Below are 19,357 nucleotides of genomic sequence, written 5' to 3' on the forward strand. Positions count from 1 at the left end.
TAAAGGCAATGCTACCAAATACTAATTGAGTGTTTGTAAACTTCTGAACTGGGAATGTGATGAAAGAAATAAAAGCTTAAATAAATCATTCTCTCTACTATTATCCTGACATTTCACATTCTTAAAATAAAGTGGTGATCCTAACTGACCAAAGACAGGGAATTTTTACTAGGATTAAATGTCAGAAATTGTGAAAAACTGAGTTTAAATGTATTTGGCGAAGGTTTTTGTAAACTTCCAACTGCAAGTATTCAGACCCTTTACTCAGTACTTTGTTGAAGCACCTTTGGCAGTGATTACAGACTCGAGACTTCCTTAGTATCATGCTACAAGCTTGGCACACCTGTGTTTGAGGAGTTTCTCCCATTCTTCTCTGTAGATCCTCTCAAGCTCTGTCAGGTTGGATGGGGCATGTCACTGCACAGCTATTTTCTGGTCTATCTAGAGATGTTAGATCGGGTTCAAGTCTGGACTCTGGCTGTGCCTCTCAAGGACATTCTTGTCCCGAAGCCACTCCTGCGTTGTCTTGACTGTGTGCTTTGGGTTGTTGTCCTGCTGGAAAGTGAACCTTCGCCCTAGTCTGTGGTTCTAAGCGCTCTGGATCAGGTTTTCATCAAGGATCTGTCTGTACTTTGCTCTGTTCATCTTTCCCTCCATCCTGACTAGTCTCCCAGTCCCTTCCACTGAAAAACATCCTCACAGCATGATGCTGCCACCACCATGCTTCACCGTAGGAATGGTGCGAAGTTTCCTCCAGACGTGACGTTTGGCATTCAGGCCAAAGAGTTCAATCTTGGTTTTCATCAGACCAGAGAATCTGGTTTGCCTTTTGGCAAACTCCGAAAACTTTTTTCTTCTTCTGCCAGAGAATTGGCCGAGGCCAATAATTTTTTGGGTCTTTTCGATATTTTTATCTGCCAAAATCCAGCTATTACTGGCTAACGGAAACCCTGAGTCGGACAAGTGACCAGGACCCGGGAAGATTTATAATTTATTGGACATTAAGAATTTACCAGTCATCCATATGCATTGGGTGTGTAACCCATTAGGGTGTCCACCCACACAGCCGGCGCCATCAATAATCAAGGGATATTGGCCAAATGAGCCACATCTACACACACTTAAAAACAGTCTATAACAAATTACAAAAACACTATACCTTGTGTTTCAAATTTCGATGTGTAGCATATGCAAAACTTTATAGCCCATTGTTTTATTGGTATTTACTTTCCTAAAACAATAATTGTCCATCTCATGTTCAGCTGTGGGAAATTTGAGCACTAAATGCAACAAGGAATTGCATGCATAGGCCTATAGACTTAGGTGTCCACTGTATGATATTAATATTTAAAAAAGAAATATAAAGGAAGAGAAGCTTAGTCCTAGCCCCATGGAGAGAGAGAGATGCCTGAGGCATGCTATGACACCAACATTCATTCATTTATCCTTGTCAGGTTGACTACTGCGTCTGCTATACAGATATAGGCATACAGAAGGAGTCTAATTCATACATTTTCTATCTGAATATTTTTTTATAAAGATAAGTATTATATTGTTATATTATAGGGGTTGCCTTCATGTCATAGGCCTTCAGTATAATAGAGGCTAATAGCCACACCACACCAAACCTTCACAAACGTTTCTAAACTTTATTAAGGTAATATCAAAAGTAAGTCAAGCCATTGTTTATCGGGAAAATATGAGCAGGATAATATATCATCGTAGACACAACACTACAGTTGGAACTTCATTTGGCCCAAAAAAATGGCTCATCAGAATGAAACAAAACACTTGCGAACTGGTTTAAACATTCACAAAGGTTTTGAACAGGCTGTATTGCAGCAATTACCAAGAAAGGCTAGTGCCTACCATAACCAACACATGACAGTAAATAGGCTAATGAGGTTTATTTTACAACAGGCCTTATAACTTATCTCCTCAACACTGGGGCCCCACAAGGGTGCGTTCTGAGCCCTCTCCTGTACTCCCTGTTCACCCACGACTGCGTGGCCACGCACGCCTCCAACTCAATCATCAAGTTTGCGGACGACACAACAGTGGTAGGCTTGATTACCAACAACGACGAGACGGCCTACAGGGAGGAGGTGAGGGCCCTCGGAGTGTGGTGTCAGGAAAATAACCTCACACTTAACGTCAACAAAACTAAGGAGATGATTGTGGACTTCAGGAAACAGCAGAGGGAACACCCCCCTATCCACATCGATGGAACAGTAGTGGAGAGGGTAGTAAGTTTTAAGTTCCTCGGCATACACATGTCAGACAAACTGAATTGGTCCACCCACACAGACAGCATCGTGAAGAAGGCACAGCAGCGCCTCTTCAACCTCAGGAGGCTGAAGAAATTCGGCTTGTCACCAAAAGCACTCACAAACTTCTACAGATGGACAATCGAGAGCATCCTGGCGGGCTGTATCCTGGCGGCCTGGTACGGCAACTGCTCCGCCCACAACCGTAAGGCTCTCCAGAGGGTAGTGAGGTCTGCACAACGCATCACCGGGGGCAAACTACCTGCCCTCCAGGACACCTACACCACCCGATGTTACAGGAAGGCCATAAAGATCATCAAGGACAACAACCACCCGAGCCACTGCCTGTTCACCCCGCTATCATCCAGAAGGCGAGGTCAGTACAGGTGCATCAAAGCTGGGACCGAGAGACTGAAAAACAGCTTCTATCTCAAGGCCATCAGACAGTTGAGTGGCTGCTGCCAACACACTGACTCAACTCCAGCCACTTTAATAATGGGAATTGATGGGAAATGATGTAAAATATATCACTAGCCACTTTAAACAATGCTACCTAATATAATGTTTACATACCCTACATTATTCATCTCATATGTATACGTATATACTGTACTCTATATCATCTACTGCATCTTTATGTAATACATGTATCACTAGCCACTTTAACTATGCCACTTTGTTTACATACTCATCTCATATGTATATACTGTACTCGATACCATCTACTGTATCTTGCCTATGCTGCTCTGTACCATCACTCATTCATATTTTATGAATATTCTTAATCCCCTTACACTTGTGTGTATAAGACAGTCGTTTTGGAATTGTTAGTTAGATTACTTGTTGGTTATTACTGCATTGTCGGAACTGGAAGCACAAGCATGTCACTACACTCGCATTAACATCTGCTAACCATGTGTATGTGACAAACAAAATTTGATTTGATTTGATCTTAAACTAAATACAGAATTTAGCCAACAAAAATGTCTCCTCAGAATTAAACAAAATACATTTTGCATAGGCTTTTTAAAGAACTGATTTAGACTAATACATATGCCTACAATAATAAAAATGATATACATAACAAAAATAATAAAACAAATGCTAAAAAATATGGTGTTTCTTTTGCATCCTACCTGAATATCAAGTTGCACATAAAGTACCAGTCAAAAGTTTGGACACATTCGTTTTTCAACGGGACAATGACCCAACACACCTCCAGGCTCTAAGTGATGTTGTGCTGCATCAGATGACCTGGCCTCCACAATCACCCGACCTCAACCAAATTGAGATGGTTTGGGATGAGTTGGACCGCAGAGTGAAGGAAAAGCAAGTGCTCAGCATATGTAGGAACTCCTTCAAGACTGTTGGAAAGGCATTCCAGGTGAAGCTGGTTGAGAGAATGCCAAGAGTGTGCAAAGCTGTCATCAAGGCAAAGGTGGCTACTTTGAAGAATCTCAAATATAAAATATATTTTGATTTGTTTAACACTTTTTTGGTTACTACATGATTCCATATGTGTTATTTCATAGTTTTGAAGTCTTCACTATTATTATAGAATGTAGAAAATAGTACAAATATAGAAAAACCCTTGAATGAGTAGTGTAGTGTGTCCAAACTTTTGACTGGTACTGTATGTGTGGTATTAATAAAAAAAGATTCTGCTAATGTCTTATATTATGTAAATGACGTAGCATGCATGAAATGTGTTTATTAAAGGCTTGCCCCGAAACATCACAGATTTATCTCAAAGCACAGCAAGAAGTTGTGATTAAAAGCGGGGCTTCCAAAGATGCAGCACCTATTTATAGCACAGCGTGCCCACACAGCTTCTGTCAAAGCTCCTCAGTGCTGGCACAGAGACACACTCAAAAGGGCATCAACATACTCAAAAAAGCATGCAGGTCCTCTTTTATTGGCAATGATGACGCTCACTTGTTGCACCACACATAACATCTGAGGAAGGGTATTTTTAGTCCGATTGATTATGGGTGACACACACGCATCCCCTTCCAGAAAAAGGCTCGTCATGCATTTTAATCCGAGGGAAAAGAAGTGTACATAAATGGATTCTCCGGTAGATTGAGGGAGGAGTGGGATGGGTGAGTGACAGAGAAAAGTGTAAAGGAAGAGAGGACTGCCAGCTTAGCGCTTCCCAAAGGGAGCTGCTCCTAGCTGGGATTAGCCAGCCATAGTGACTCATTATTCTGGAGCCTTTCAGCAGGACCAGGGACCATTCAGCCTCCACTACACTGTAACACACTGTGCTGAATGTCATAATGCATGCAGGGCCGGCTTAATGCAGGGGCGTACTAGGGCTGAATCCCCTGGGCCCAGGCCCGATGGGGGATCAAGAGGCAGCAAAAAAACACAAAAAATAAAAAATAAAAAATGTCAAAATATAAATATAAACTCAGCAAAAAAAGAAACATCCTCTCACTGTCAACTGTGTTAATTTCAAACTTATTTTAACGTGTAAATATTTGTATGAACATAACAAGATTCAACAACAGACATAAACTGAACAAGTTCCACAGACATGTGACTAACAGAAATGGAATAATGTGTCCCTGAACAAAGGGGGGGTCAAAATCAAAAGTAACCGTAAGTATCTGGTGTGGCCACCAGCTGCATTAAGTACTGCAGTTATCTCCTCCTCATGGACTGCACCAGATTTTCCCGTTCTTGCTGTGAGATGTTACCCAACTCTTCCACTAAGGCACATGCAAGTTCCCGGACATTACTGGGGGGAATGGACCTCACCCTCCGATCCAACAGGTCCCAGACTTTCTCAATGGGATTCAGATCCGGGCTCTTCGCCAGCCATCGCAGAAAACTGACATTCCTATCTTGCAAGAAATCACGCACAGAAAGAGCAGTATGGCTGGTGGCATTGTCATGCTGGAGGGTCATGTCCGGATGAGAATGCAGGAAGGGTACCACATGAGGGAGGAGGATGTCTTCCCTGTAATGCATAGCGTTGAGATTGCCTGCAATGACAACAAGCTCAGTCCGATGATGTTGTAACACATCGGACGCGAGTGAACAGGCCTACAAGCCCTCAGTCCAGCCTCTCTCAGCCTATTGTGGACAGTCTGAGCACTGATGGAGGGATTGTGCATTCCTGGTTTAACTCGGGCAGTTGTTGTTGCCATCCTGTACCTGTCCCGCAGGTGTGATGTTTGGATGTACAGATACTGTGCAGGTGTTGTTACACGTGGTCTGCCACTGCGAGGACGATCAGCTGTCCGTCCTGTATCCCCGTAGCACTCTCTTAGGCATCTCACAGTACAGACGTTGCAATTTATTGCCCTGGCCACATCTGCAGTCATCATGCCTCCTTGCAGCATGCCTAAGGCACGTTCACACAGATGCACAGATGAGCATGGACCCTGGGCATCTTTCTTTTGGTGTTTTTCATAGTCAGTAGAAAGGCCTCTTTAGTTAGTATCCTAAGTTTTTATAACTGTGACCTTAATTGCCTTCTGTCTGTAAGCTGTTAGTGTCTTAAAGACCGTTCCACAGGCGTATGTTCATTAATTGTTTATGGTTCATTGAACAAGCATGGGAAACAAGACTTTACAATGAAGATCTGTGAAGTTATTTGGATTTTTACAAATTATCTTTGAAGGACAGGGTCCTGAAGGGACGTTTATTAAGGAAAAAATATACTGCATATATTATATACAGTGCATTTGGAAACTATTCAGACCCCTTGACTTTTTCCATCTTTGTTACGTTACAGCCTTATTCGAAAATGGATGAAATTCATCTTTTCCTCATCAATCTATACACAATACCCTGTAATAACAAAGCAAAAACAGGGTTTTAGACATACTAATTTATATGACAAAACAAAAACAGGGTTTTAGACATACTAATTTATATTAACAAAACAAAAACAGGGGCAGCAGGAAAAGTGGTTAGAGCGTTGGGCCAGTAACCAAAAGGTTGCTGGATCAAATCCCTGAGCTGACAAGGTAAAAATCTGTCGTTCTGCCCCTGAGCAAGGCAGTTAACCCACTGTTCCCCGGGCGCCGAAGACGTGTATTTCGATTATGGCAACCCCCCACACCTCTGATTCATAGGGGTTGGGTTAAATGCAACACATTTCAGTTGAATGCATTGAGTTGTACAACTGACTAGGTATCCCTCTTTTCTTTCCCTTTATTTACATAAGTATTCAGACCCTTTGCTATGAGACTTGAAATTGAGCTCAGGTACATCCTGTTTCCATTGATCATCCTTGAGATGTTTATAGAACTTGATTGGCGTCCATCTGTGGTAAATTCAATTGATTGGACATGATTTGGAAAGGCACACACCTGGCTATATAAGGTCCCACAGTTGACAGTTCATGACAGAACAAAAACCAAGCCATGAGGTTGAAGGAATTGTCTGTAGAGCTCCGAGACAGGATTTTGTCAAGGCACAGATTTGGGGAAGGGTAGCAAAACATCTCTGCAGCAATGAAGGTCACCAAGAACACAGTGGCCTCCATCATTCTTAAATGGAAGAAGTTTGGAACCACCAAGACTCTTCTTGGAGCTGGCCGCCCGGCCAAACTGAGCAATCGGAGGGGAAGGTCCTTGATCAGGGAGGTGACCAAGAACCCGCTGGTCACCCTGACAGAGCCCCAGAGTTCCTCTGTGAAGATTGAGGTACCTTCCAGAAGGACAACCATCTCAGCAGCACTCCACTAATCAGCCGCTTATGGTAGAGTGGCCAGACGGAGCCACTCCTCAGTAAAAGGCACATGACAGCCCACTTGGAGTTTGCCAAAAGGCACCTAAAGGACTCTCAGATCATGAGAAACAACATTTTCTGGTCTGATGAAACCAAGATTGAACTCTTTGGCCTGAATGCCAATCGTCGAGTCAGGAGAAAACCTGGCACCATCCCTACGGTGAAGCGTGGTGATCACAGCATCATGTTGTGGGGATGTTTTTCAGTGGCAGCAACCAGGAGACTAGTCAGAGTCGGGAGAAAGATGAATAGAGCCTAAAGTACTGAGAGATCCTTGATGAAAACCTGCTCCAGAGTGCTCAGGACCTCAGACTGGGGCGAAGGTTCACCTTCCAACAGGACAACGACCCTAAGCTCACAGCCAAGACAACGCAGGAGTGGCTTTGGGACTAGTCTCTGAATGTCCTTGAGTGCCCCAGCCATAGCCCAGACTTGAACCTGATCAAACATCTCTGGAGAGACCTAAAAATAGCTGTGCAGCAACGTTTCCCATCCAACCTGACAGAGCCGGAGAGGATCTGCAGAGAGGAATTGGAGAAACTCCCCAAATAGTTAAATAAAATAAAAATACATACATATGTGCCAAGCTTGTAGCGTCATACCCAAGAAGACTCAAGGCTGTAATCGCTGCTAAAGGTGCTTCGACAAAGTACTGAGTAAAGAGTCTGAATACTGTTTTTGCTTTGTCATTATGGGGTATTGTGTGTAGATTGATGAGGATATATTTTTTTAATCTATTCTAGAATAAGGCTGCAACATAACAAAATGTGGAAAAAGTCAAGGGGTATCTCAATTACCTCGTACCTCTGCACATCAACTTGGTACTATGACCCCATGTACAGTATATAGTGAAGTTTTTGTTACTCATTGTGTATTTACTATTACTTTTATTATAATGTGATATACATTTTCTATTATTTCTCTATTTTCTTTATCTTTGCATTGTTGGGAAGAGCCCGTAAGTAAGCATTTCACTGTTAGTCTATGCCTGTTATTTTCTAAGCATGTGACAAATAACATTTGATTTGAACAGCAATGCCAGATTGTGGGATGCTGTGAGTAGATATGCAACACTGTACATTGTGCCTCTCCAATTGATATCATCTATAAAATCAGCATTGTTATTGATATTGATAATATAGTGATCTGTAGTGATTTACCCACGGGTTAAGGGAGAGAACAAGGGTAGTGGTGTCCAGACCAATTACAACACTTGACCTGTTACTGAGGATCAGACTATAGGAATCTCTCAATTCAGCTGCTCTGTTAGAACACTCTCCCCTGGTTTTCTCTGCTTTAGAGTGTAAAGTGACCCGCCACAAGGTATTGAGGCTACTGTTCTAGACAGTGCACAGGATAATTTATGGTCGTAACTCATGTTATGGATGGTGATGTGGACAGTAAATCCAGTTTAGGACCACTACACTCTTAGAACAAAAGGTGCTATCTAGAACCTAAAGGGGATCAGCTGTCGCCACATAAAACCACTTGAAGAATCCTTTAGGTTCCATGTAGAAAATGAGAAAGGAATCGTTTCTCTATGGGGGACAGCCGAAGAACCATTTTTTAACCATTTGTTTCTAAGAGTGTAAGGAGGTACGTCTACTGGTGCCTGAAGTTACCATGGTAGCTTACCTGGAAGCGGTACAGGGTCCCATCATCTTTGAGAGTGAGGACGTGGTCGGAGATGGGGAAGAGGTAGCCAAGGGCAGCGATCAGGCTCCCTAAATGAATGGCTTCAGCTACAGGAAAGAAGACTAACGCTGAGTAGAGAAAAATGGCTTGAGTAGAGACTGACATCAGGGGTTAATCCCAGTCACGCTGGCTATGTACATAGCAGACATACCTGAGTCCTCAATGGAGAGGTTTTTCATCAGCCACTGCACAATGTCTGCTCCTGGTATTCAAAGCAGAAGAACGGTTGATAGGGACATTGAAATGGCATTGTACACACACAGAAAGCCTCTACACAACATATGTAATAGTTAACAGGTCTCCCCTCAACAATCTATTACTTTTAGCTTACAGCACAGCTACAATGCCCTTGGCTGAGGCTGAATGTGGCACAGCTGAGTATGTGTTTGCATGAACAATCCAAATGGAACAATGTGATCTTGGTCTAACAATAGGCAGGAAACCACACTACCCTTTCACACCTGGACAAAAGGAACACCTATGTGAGAAGGCTATTCATTGACGACAGCTCAGCGTTCAACACCATACTGCACCACAAAGCTCATCACTAAGCTAAGGACCCTGTGACTAAACCTCCCTCTGCAACTGGATCCTGTACTTCCTGACGGGTCTCCCCCAGGTGGTAAGGGTAGGCAACAACACATCTGCCACGCTGATCCTCAACTCCGGGGCCCCACAGGGGTGCATGCTTAGTCCCCTCCTGTACTCCCTGTTCACCCACGACTGCATGGCCAAGCACAACCCCAACCCTCACCCGAGCGCCAAGTCTAGGTCCAAAAGGCTCTTTAACAGCTTCACCCCCAAGCAAAAAGACTGCTGAACAATTAATCAAAAGGCCACCCCCCCCCCCTTTGTCTTTCACTGCTGCTACTCGCTGTTTATTATCTATGCATAGTCACTTTACCCATACCAACATGTACAAATTACCTCTGTTTTTAATTTTGTTTACTAAATATTTTATTCTTGAAATGCATTATTGGTTAAGGGCTTGCAAGTAAGCATTTGGCATATGACAAATACAATTTGATTTGATTTGAAACCAGGTAACCATCTTTTCTCTCCTGGACAGTAACATATTTGGCATAATGTGAGGAGAGTGAAGTGTGAGCCCAGCAGGCCTAAAGAGACGTGAGGGGGTGAGTCACACTCAGAGCAACGTTACTGGGACCCCCCCCCCCCCCTCTCCTATTCCCCAGCCCCATGGCTACTGTTGACTCTGTTGACTCACACACACACATACACACACCAGCCAGAACAGTCTTACTCACTCACACTGCCCCCTAAAACCATGTCATAAAACACACAACCAGCCACTCTCTACAATGTCAGTGCCAGACGGCCTCATCTGTCCCCCTCTGCAGAGGCAGCAAGTCAAATGAGCCTGAAAGGTCATATTTGCTTTAATGATTCTGACTCTCTGTCTGCTCTCTCTGCTTTCTCTTATTGTATGAGACAACAGACACACACACACACACACACACACAGCTGGTCACCTGATACCACACTAGGGATCTTGGACAGGAAGCTCTTGACAGTTCGGATGGCCACCCCTCCTGCCTTCTCATCCTGTAGCCGCATAATGACATCTTCAATCTAACAGGGAGAGGAGACACAACAAAAGTGATCAGGGTTAGAACACAAACCAAACCATCCACAGTCTCTCCATTAAAATGGTTCATTTTTATATAACAATCCAATTTTAATGTGGAAATCTAGGGTCTGTTTATCCAGCACCACAATTCCCACGGTAACAAGGCCCACCAATGGGGAGACTAGGCCCATTGAAGATGGCTGTCAGAGCGATTCCCCAGAGGTTAAGATAAACATCACACCTCAAACGCCTTGCAGGCAGCAAGCACCCCGCCACATCACACAACAGCAGCCTAAAATTAGGCACGGCCGCACCGTGCTCTCAGACACACACACACACCCACATACTGACTGACTGTAACAAAGACGATTATGCTTGGATGAATTCAAAGGCCTGATTGTGTGCAAAGCTGATTTGATTTGGCTGCTCCTTTAGCTTCACCATCTCAGAAAGGTCATCTGTATTTATCTGCACTGTTAAATGGGAGATGGCATGGATCGACTCGTTCTATTACCATCAACATTCAGCAACAATCAGAAAACGCTCTTTATCAGCCATTTGTATAGAGCCCTATAGGGGACAGTGATAAAGTCACGCAATTCTCTGTTGTGTGTCACTGCCATTCCAGCATGTTCCTGACCCCCTTCTCTCCCTCTCCTCTCATCCATCATTCAAACAGACACATTTGCATGTTCCAGCAGCCTCCTTAGCCTCAGAAATTCAGCTCTTAGCGAGCGCACCAAGGGCCAACTGCCTCCTCTCCTAAGTGGTTGCAGCAGGTTACAGTTGCACGGCATGCCTCAATACTGTGTATCTCTGCCCTGACAACGACAACCATAGAGATGTGCAGTATTCTGGCCAATCCCAACTAACAGGCCAAGGACAGTATAAATAAGAATGGTTGGTTTTGCAACAAGTACAAACATTGGTCACTATTTCAACAACCAGCCCCTACAACCATTGTGTCTCTGGTCTGATGGCCTGATGAGAGCAACAATCATAATTCAGTAGACGCATTAGCAGGTCTGTCTCTGGCTAGAAGTAGTGTTGAGAAGACACTAGGTCCGTCTCTGGCTAGAAGTAGTATTGAGAAGACACTAGGCCCGTCTCTGGCTAGAAGTAGTATTGAGAAGACACTAGGTCCGTCTCTGGCTAGAAGTAGTGTTGAGAAGACACTAGGTCCATCTCTGGCTAGAAGTAGTATTGAGAAGACACTAGGTCCGTCTCTGGCTAGAAGTAGTGTTGAGAAGACACTAGGCCCGTCTCTGGCTAGAAGTAGTGTTGAGAAGACACTAGGTCCGTCTCTGGCTAGAAGGAGTGTTGAGAAGACACTAGGTCCGTCTCTGGCTAGAAGTAGTGTTGAGAAGACACTAGGTCCGTCTCTGGCTAGAAGGAGTGTTGAGAAGACACTAGGTCCGTCTCTGGCTAGAAGTAGTGTTGAGAAGACACTAGGTCCGTCTCTGGCTAGAAGTAGTGTTGAGAAGACACTAGGTCCGTCTCTGACTAGAAGTAGTATTGAGAAGACACTAGGCCCGTCTCTGGCTAGAAGTAGTGTTGAGAAGACACTAGGTCCGTCTCTGGCTAGAAGTAGTGTTGAGAAGACACTAGGTCCGTCTCTGGCTAGAAGTAGTGTTGAGAAGACACTAGGTCCGTCTCTGGCTAAAAGGAGTGTTGAGAAGACACTAGGTCCGTCTCTGGCTAGAAGTAGTGTTGAGAAGACACTAGGTCCGTCTCTGGCTAGAAGTAGTATTGAGAAGACACTAGGTCCGTCTCTGGCTAGAAGTAGTGTTGAGAAGACACTAGGTCCGTCTCTGGCTAGAAGTAGTATTGAGAAGACACTAGGTCCGTCTCTGGCTAGAAGTAGTGTTGAGAAGACACTAGGTCCGTCTCTGGCTAGAAGTAGTGTCGAGAAGACACTAGGTCCGTCTCTGGCTAGAAGTAGTATTGAGAAGACACTAGGTCCGTCTCTGGCTAGAAGTAGTGTTGAGAAGACACTAGGTCCGTCTCTGGCTAGAAGTAGTATTGAGAAGACACTAGGTCCGTCTCTGGCTAAAAGGAGTGTTACGAAAACAGTATAAGTTGCTATATTTACTCTTCTGCAAGCCTCACAATCGAAGGCAATTATCTCCTTGCAAACTGGCTAAATATTAAATAGATGACTCAGACACTCAAGTCATGAATCTAATATACCTGAGCAACACATTTTAGATGCGTATGGATTTAATAATAGTCCAATAATGTGGAGAAGAGAAGGAATAGTGAGGCAAGACAATGCCTCTTTACACAGACGGTGCAGTTGGAGAAAGAGAGAGAGAGAGAGAGAGAAAGAGAGAAAGAGAGAGAGAGCACTAAGATACTACACCACATCAACTGTATTTTCAGAGAGAAGAAATAAGGATTTTACAGTAGAGTTACATTCTTGTCTTTTAGAACGGCACTATCAGTCCAACCAGATTTACTGTCTTCCTGTGTCTGAGTACAAACCTTGAGACAAAACAATGGGAATAAGTTATGAAATTATCTTCATTCGCTGCAATACAATGCCACTCCACACACCCCGAGAGAGACAACAGTAAAAGGATTTGGTTATTTTGTTCTTGTTAAATAATGGACCTTGGACTCCATAACAGGTTTGAAAATAACTAATTATCTCCCTATAGGATGACAGTGGGCACGAAGTACTTAGCAGGGGTACAGAAACCAGCAGTATCTTTTCACTGTGGAAGCTAATGGTATTTGCAACTTGGTGTGAAGGGCTTTCGAGAGCGGAACATTCCTGCTAGCTGCCGATAACAGTACTTTGCCCTGCCACACTGAGCTCTATTAACGGCAATCGGGGAAGAGGTATGTGTATGTGTGCCTGTGTGTGTGTGTTTGCTGGGGCCCATTGTCATCCGTTCCTCTTATCTGTGAGGTTACTGAGGGCCCATGCTGCTGTCAGGGCAGTGGCTACTCAGCCAGCCACCCTGTGACGCTCCCTAGCAGGCCATTACAGTGGACTGCTCAAGTTATTATCAACACAGAACACTATCAGGATTTATGGTACTGTATATGCTGTGTGGCTTAGATTCCCAACTGTAGTTTCTACCTCAAACAGTGGTTTCAGTTGAAACAATGACTGGGAGCTACAATTGAAGTCGGACGTTTACATACAGCTTCGCCAAATACCTGATATTTAATCCTCGTAAAAATTTCATGTCATAGGTTAGTTAAGATCACCACTATATTTTACGAATGTGAAATGTCAGAATAATAGTTGAGAGAATGATTTATTTCAGCTTTTATTTATTTCAGCACATTCCCAGTATGCTTGGGGTCATTGTTCATTTGGAAGACCCATTTGCGACCAAGCTTTAACTTCCTGACTGATATCTTGAGATGTTGCTTCAATATTTCCACATAATTTTCCTTCCTCATGAAGCCATGTATTTTGTGAAGTGCACCAGTTCCTCCTGCAGCAAAGCACCCCCACAACATGATGCTGCAACCCCCGTGCTTCACGATTGGGATGGTGTTCTTCGGCTTGCAAGCCCCCCCCTTTTTCCTCCAAACATAAAGATGGTCAATATGGCACAACAGTTCTATTTTTGACCAGACCAGAGGACATTTCTCCAAAAGTACGATATTTGTCCCCATGTACAGCTGCAAACCGTAGTCTGGCTTTTTTATGGAGGTTTTGGAGCAGTGGCTTCTTCCTTGCTGAGTGGCCTTTCAGGTTATGTCAATATAGAACTAATTTTACTGTGGATATAGATACTTCTGTACCTGTTTCCTCCAGCATCTTCACAAGGTCCTTTGCTGTTGTTCTGGGATTGATTTGCACTTTTCGCACCAAAGTACGTTCATCTATAGGAGACAGAACGCATGTCCTTGTCCTGCGTGGTATGACTGCTGCGTGGTCCCATGGTGTTTATACTTGCGTACTATCCCAAGGATGAACCAGACTTGTGGAGGTCTGCCATCTTTTTTTCTGAGGTCTTGGCTGATTTCTTTGGATTTTCCCATGATGTCAAGCAAAGAGGCACTGAGTTTGAAGGTAGGTCTTGAAATACATCTGCAGGTACACCTCCAATTGACTCAATTGACTCTGAATTTTCCAAGCTGTTTAACGGCACAGTCCACTTAGTTTATGTAAACTTCTGCCCCACTGGAAATGTGATACAGTGAATTATAAGTGAAATTATCTGTCTGTTAACAATTATAGGAAAAATTACTTGTGTCATGCACAAAGTAGGTGTCCTAACCGACTTGCCAAAACTATAGTTTGTTAACAAGAAATTACTGAAGTGGTTTAAAAACATGTTTTAATGACTCCAACCTAAGTGTATGTAAACTTCCGACTTCAACTGTGTCTATCAATGGAGATGAGATTAAATACCTGTCCATTTACCAGGATGTTTTGAAATACCGGTCAGGACAAGACCATTCTCCAACTGTGACTAATACTAACTACCTTACATCCATAAATGGTGCCAGACAAGCTAATAATAAGCTAATAAAAGCAGAAAGTCTCCCAAAATGAGACCTTGATAAAAAATGTAGAAGGGTGTAATAGAGCATTAATGATTCAACAGCCATCATCACCACAGACACATTGGTCATTGTTCAAAGACCTTTATGGCTGTGAAAGTCATAATGGCCAATCTGATAACTTTTCAAGACTGTTTTCTAACGTACTTTCTGCTGAATGAGATTCTCTTTACTGCCCAATTAGCATATGAACAGAGCCCAACAATATGAAACATAAAGTGAGTATCGGATAAGTGTAAACTCAGTGCAGTGAGAGTTCACCGGTCCCAATACATTCTTCTGACTTGCTCTGGATGTCTTCATATGCTGGATTTGTTTGTGCTTTCCAACAGTCTAATTATCACAATGAACTGTATATAGAGCATGTGACTTTTAGGCAAGAAATCCAACTGACTTTTGGCTGTGAGCATTCTTAAATAAACCAACCCTCCACCACCCCCCTTATTCCTAGGACCAGCCAGGCATCACACTGTGTGAATAGCAAGCTGATGTCTAGCTTGGCTCTAGCTGCTCTTCTCTGGGGATGCAGGTGTGAATGACAGCTGCTTTGGTGGAGAGGGTCTCCTTGTACCCTCTATGGACCAGAGGGGGGCTGCTGCAGGCCTGGTCATGATGAGGGGGTGCCAGGTGTTAGGGAGCCTCTCCTGGATTCGTTCCACCAAGGACAGGCACTGTGACAGCTACAGCAGCACCAGCAATGACTGGAAAGGCTAAATACCTACATACAGCTGATATATCAACAATGTATAATGGGTTGAAAACAGAAATGCTTTCATTAGCCGATGTGAACAAAACCTTTAAACAGGTCAACATTCACAAAGCCTCTGGGCCAGTTGGATTACCAGGATGTGTACTCAAAACATGTCTTCACTGACATTTTCAACCTCTCTTTGACTGAGTCTGTAATGCCTACATGTATCAATCAGACCACCATAGTCCCTGTGCCCAAGGAAAGTAACCTGCCTAAATGATTACCGCCCCGTGGCACTCACGTTGGTTGCCATGAAGTGCTTTGAAAGGCTGGTCATGGCTCACATCAACAGCATCCTCCCAGACAGCCTAGACCCACTCCAATTCGCATACCGCCCCAACATATCCACAGATGACGCAATTTCAATCGCACTCCACACTGCGCTTTCTAACCTGGACAAAAGGAACACCTATGTGAGAATGCTGTTCATCGACTACAGCTCAGTTTCCAACACCATAGTGCCTACAAAGCTAATCACTAAGCTAAGGACTCTGGGGCTAAACATCTCCCTCTGCAACTGGATCCTGGACTCCTGACGGGCAGCCCCCTGGTGGTAAGAGTAGGCAACAACATGTCTGCCATGCTGAACCTTAACACTGGGGCCTCTCCTGTATTCCCTGTTCACCCAAGACTGTGTGGCCAAACACGACTCCAACACCATCATTAAGTTTGCTGACAACACAACAGTGGTAGGCCTGATCACCAACAACGACGAGGCAACCTATAGGAAAGAGGTTAGAGAACTGGCAGTGTGGTGCCAGAACAACAACCTCTCCCTAAATGTGAGCAAGACAAAAGAGCTGATCGTCGACTACAGGAAAAGGCGGGCCAATCAGGCCCCCTATTAACATCGATGAGGATCTGTAGTGGAGCGGGTTGAGAGTTTCAAGTTCCTTGGTGTCCACATCACCAACAAACTATCATGGTTCCAAACACACCAAGACAGTCATGGAGAGGGCACGACAATACCTTTTCCCCCGAAGGAGACTGAAAAGAGTTGGCATGGTTCCTCAGATCCTCAAAAGGTTCTACAGCTGCACCATCGAGAGCATCCTGACCGATTGCATCACTGCCTGGTATGGTAACTGCTTGATATCTGACCGTAAGGCGCTACAGAGGGTAGGTCGAACGGCCAAGTACATCACTGGGGCCAAGCTCCCTGCCATCCAGGACCTAGGCGGTGTCAGAGAAAAGCCCATAAAAATGTCAGTTAAGTTATGGACTGTTTTCTTTGCTACCGCACTGCAAGCGGTACTGGAGTGTCAATTAATTAATAAAATCACCACCGGATAATTTACATTGACCCCCCCCCATCCCTTACTCTCTGTTTATTATCTATGCATAGTCACTTCATCCCTACCTACAAATTACATCAACTAACCTGTACCCCCGCACACTGACTCGGTACCGGTGCCTCCTGTATATAGCCCCGTTATTGTTATTCTTATTGTGTTATTTTTTATTATTACTTTGTAGTTTACTCTACTTGGTAAATATTTTCTTAACTCTTCTTGAACTGCACTGTTGGTTAAGGGCTTGTAAGTAAGCATTTCACAGTAAAGTCTACACCTGTTGTAAACAAATACAGTTTGATTTGATTTGATTAATGAATGTGTATTTGAAATAGTCATATGAATATCTCAACAGGATACATTTCTCTTATGTGTATGTTTCAGTGTTTAATGACAGTATGTTCCTGTTACCAAGGAGATAATTTTACACCTCACTGAAGCCCTTTTCCTCCACCAGCACAGCTCATTAAATCCTCTTGATCACTGGAGAGCCTGGATTGTACTGCAAACACACTAACAATTTATCTTTCAGCGTGGAGAAAACAAAGCATAATCACTCAAATCCTGGTTGGGATTTAAGCTTCCTGAAGGTGAAAATCCATATTCTACCATGTCCTTGTTAAATTGTTCTGATGAGAGTCTGGGTTGTGGTTGTTTAACTGTAGGTTGGCACACAAAGCAGGAGGAAATGACCCTTCACTGTAACATTGGAGAACTCCTTTGAGGGGGAGAAGCACAGGGCTTCCGTAAAACAACCCTCAGCCGTGTTTCCACAGCTAGGACTGTGACCCCTTGAACCTTTCTTCTAAAAACCTCAGCGGACATTCAACATTCTGAGCCCACCCTGGTAAACAACATTCTGAGCCCACCCTGGTAAACAACATTCTGAGCCCACCCTGGTAAACAACATTCTGAGCCCAACCTGGTAAACTGCCCAGAGGTGCAGCATTCTGAATAAGACCTAATTAGCTGCAGCTTGATTGGCTGTTCAGCCTGCTGTCCCACTGTCCCTAAAATCCATAGGAAAAGCCCCAGTATGAATGTGTGTGTGATTCAGAACCAGGACCAACATGGTCAAAGTGTTAATGGGAATAGGAGTTGCCTGCTTCGGCCAGTTGGAGCTCCATGCTTGTCCAGTTGGAACTCCCTGCTTAGGTCAGTTAGAGCTCCCTGCTTGTCAAGTTGGAGCTCCCTGCTTGTCCAGTTGGAACTCCCTGCTTAGGTCAGTTGGAGCTCCCTGCTTGTCAAGTTGGAGCTCCCTGCTTGTCAAGTTGGAACTCCCTGCTTGTCAAGTTGGAACTCCCTGCTTAGGTCAGTTGGAGCTCCCTGCTTGTCAAGTTGGAACTCCCTGCTTAGGTCAGTTGGAGATCCCTGCTTGTCAAGTTGGAACTCCCTGCTTAGGTCAGTTGGAGCTCCCTGCTTGTCAGTTGGAGCTCCCTGCTTGTCAAGTTGGAACTCCCTGCTTGTCAAGTTGGAGCTCCCTGCTTGTCAAGTTGGAACTCCCTGCTTAGGTCAGTTGGAGCTCCCTGCTTGTCAAGTTGGAGCTCCCTGCTTGTCAAGTTGGAGCTCCCTGCTTGTCAAGTTGGAACTCCCTGCTTAGGTCAGTTGGAGCTCCCTGCTTGTCAAGTTGGAACTCCCTGCTTAGGTCAGTTGGAGCTCCCTGCTTGTCAAGTTGGAGCTCCATGCTTGTCCAGTTGGAACTCCCTGCTTAGGTCAGTTGGAGCTCCCTGCTTGTCAAGTTGGAGCTCCATGCTTGTCCAGTTGGAACTCCCTGCTTGGGCCAGTTGGAGCTCCCTGCTTAGGCCAGTTGGAACTCCCTGCGTGGGCAAGTTGGAGCTCCCTGCGTGGGCCAGTTGGAGCTCCCTGCGTGGGCCAGTTGGAGCTCCCTGCGTGGGCCAGTTGGAGCTCCCTGCATGGGCCAGTTGGAGCTCCCTGCATGGGCCAGTTGGAGCTCCCTCCTTGGGCCAGTTAGAGCTCCCTGCATGGGCCAGTTGGAGCTCCCTGCTTGGGCCAGTTAGAGCTCCCTGCATGGGCCCATTAGAGCTCCCTGCATGGGCCAGTTGGAGCTCCCTCCATGGGCCAGTTGGAGTTGTTCGGATGAGTACTCTTTGACGTGATGTGTTGAACATAAATAGCAACAACCATCTGGGGTGGCTGAGAGGTTAAAGATGAATGCTGCTACTAGACTATGTACTCACAGCAGCTGAGTCAGAATTGGTTATTGGTTATAGGCCGTTGTTATTTTCATTGTGTGGTAGCTCCACATCTTTATATCCAATCCAGTTGGAGCTCCCTGCTTGTCAAGTTGGAGCTCCCTGCTTGTCAAGTTGGAGCTCCATGCTTGTCCTGTTGGAGCTCCCTGCTTGTCCAGTTGAAGCTCCCTGCTTGTCAAGTTGGAGCTCCCTGCTTGTCCAGTTGGAGCTCCATGCTTGTCCAGTTGGAGCTCCCTGCTTGGGCCAGTTGGAGCTCCCTGCTTAGGCCAGTT

The 19,357-nt window shown here is 44.6% G+C and overlaps 1 protein-coding gene across 1 annotated transcript in view; it reads right to left on the reverse strand.

Moving 5' to 3' along the window:
* The window catches only part of LOC135508234 (regulator of G-protein signaling 6-like), a 60,926-nt gene that overhangs the window by 10,383 nt on the left and 31,186 nt on the right, over nt 1-19,357 (reverse strand). The window contains exons 3-5 of the mRNA XM_064928282.1: nt 10,202-10,301; nt 8,860-8,910; nt 8,649-8,755 (exon numbers count right to left, since the gene is read on the reverse strand). Of these exons, the coding sequence (XP_064784354.1) occupies nt 8,649-8,755; nt 8,860-8,910; nt 10,202-10,301 (258 nt within the window). The remainder of the gene's footprint in view (nt 1-8,648; nt 8,756-8,859; nt 8,911-10,201; nt 10,302-19,357) is intronic.

The sequence above is a fragment of the Oncorhynchus masou genome, chromosome 21, assembly GCF_036934945.1.
Source record: "Oncorhynchus masou masou isolate Uvic2021 chromosome 21, UVic_Omas_1.1, whole genome shotgun sequence".
NCBI lineage: Eukaryota > Metazoa > Chordata > Actinopteri > Salmoniformes > Salmonidae > Oncorhynchus > Oncorhynchus masou.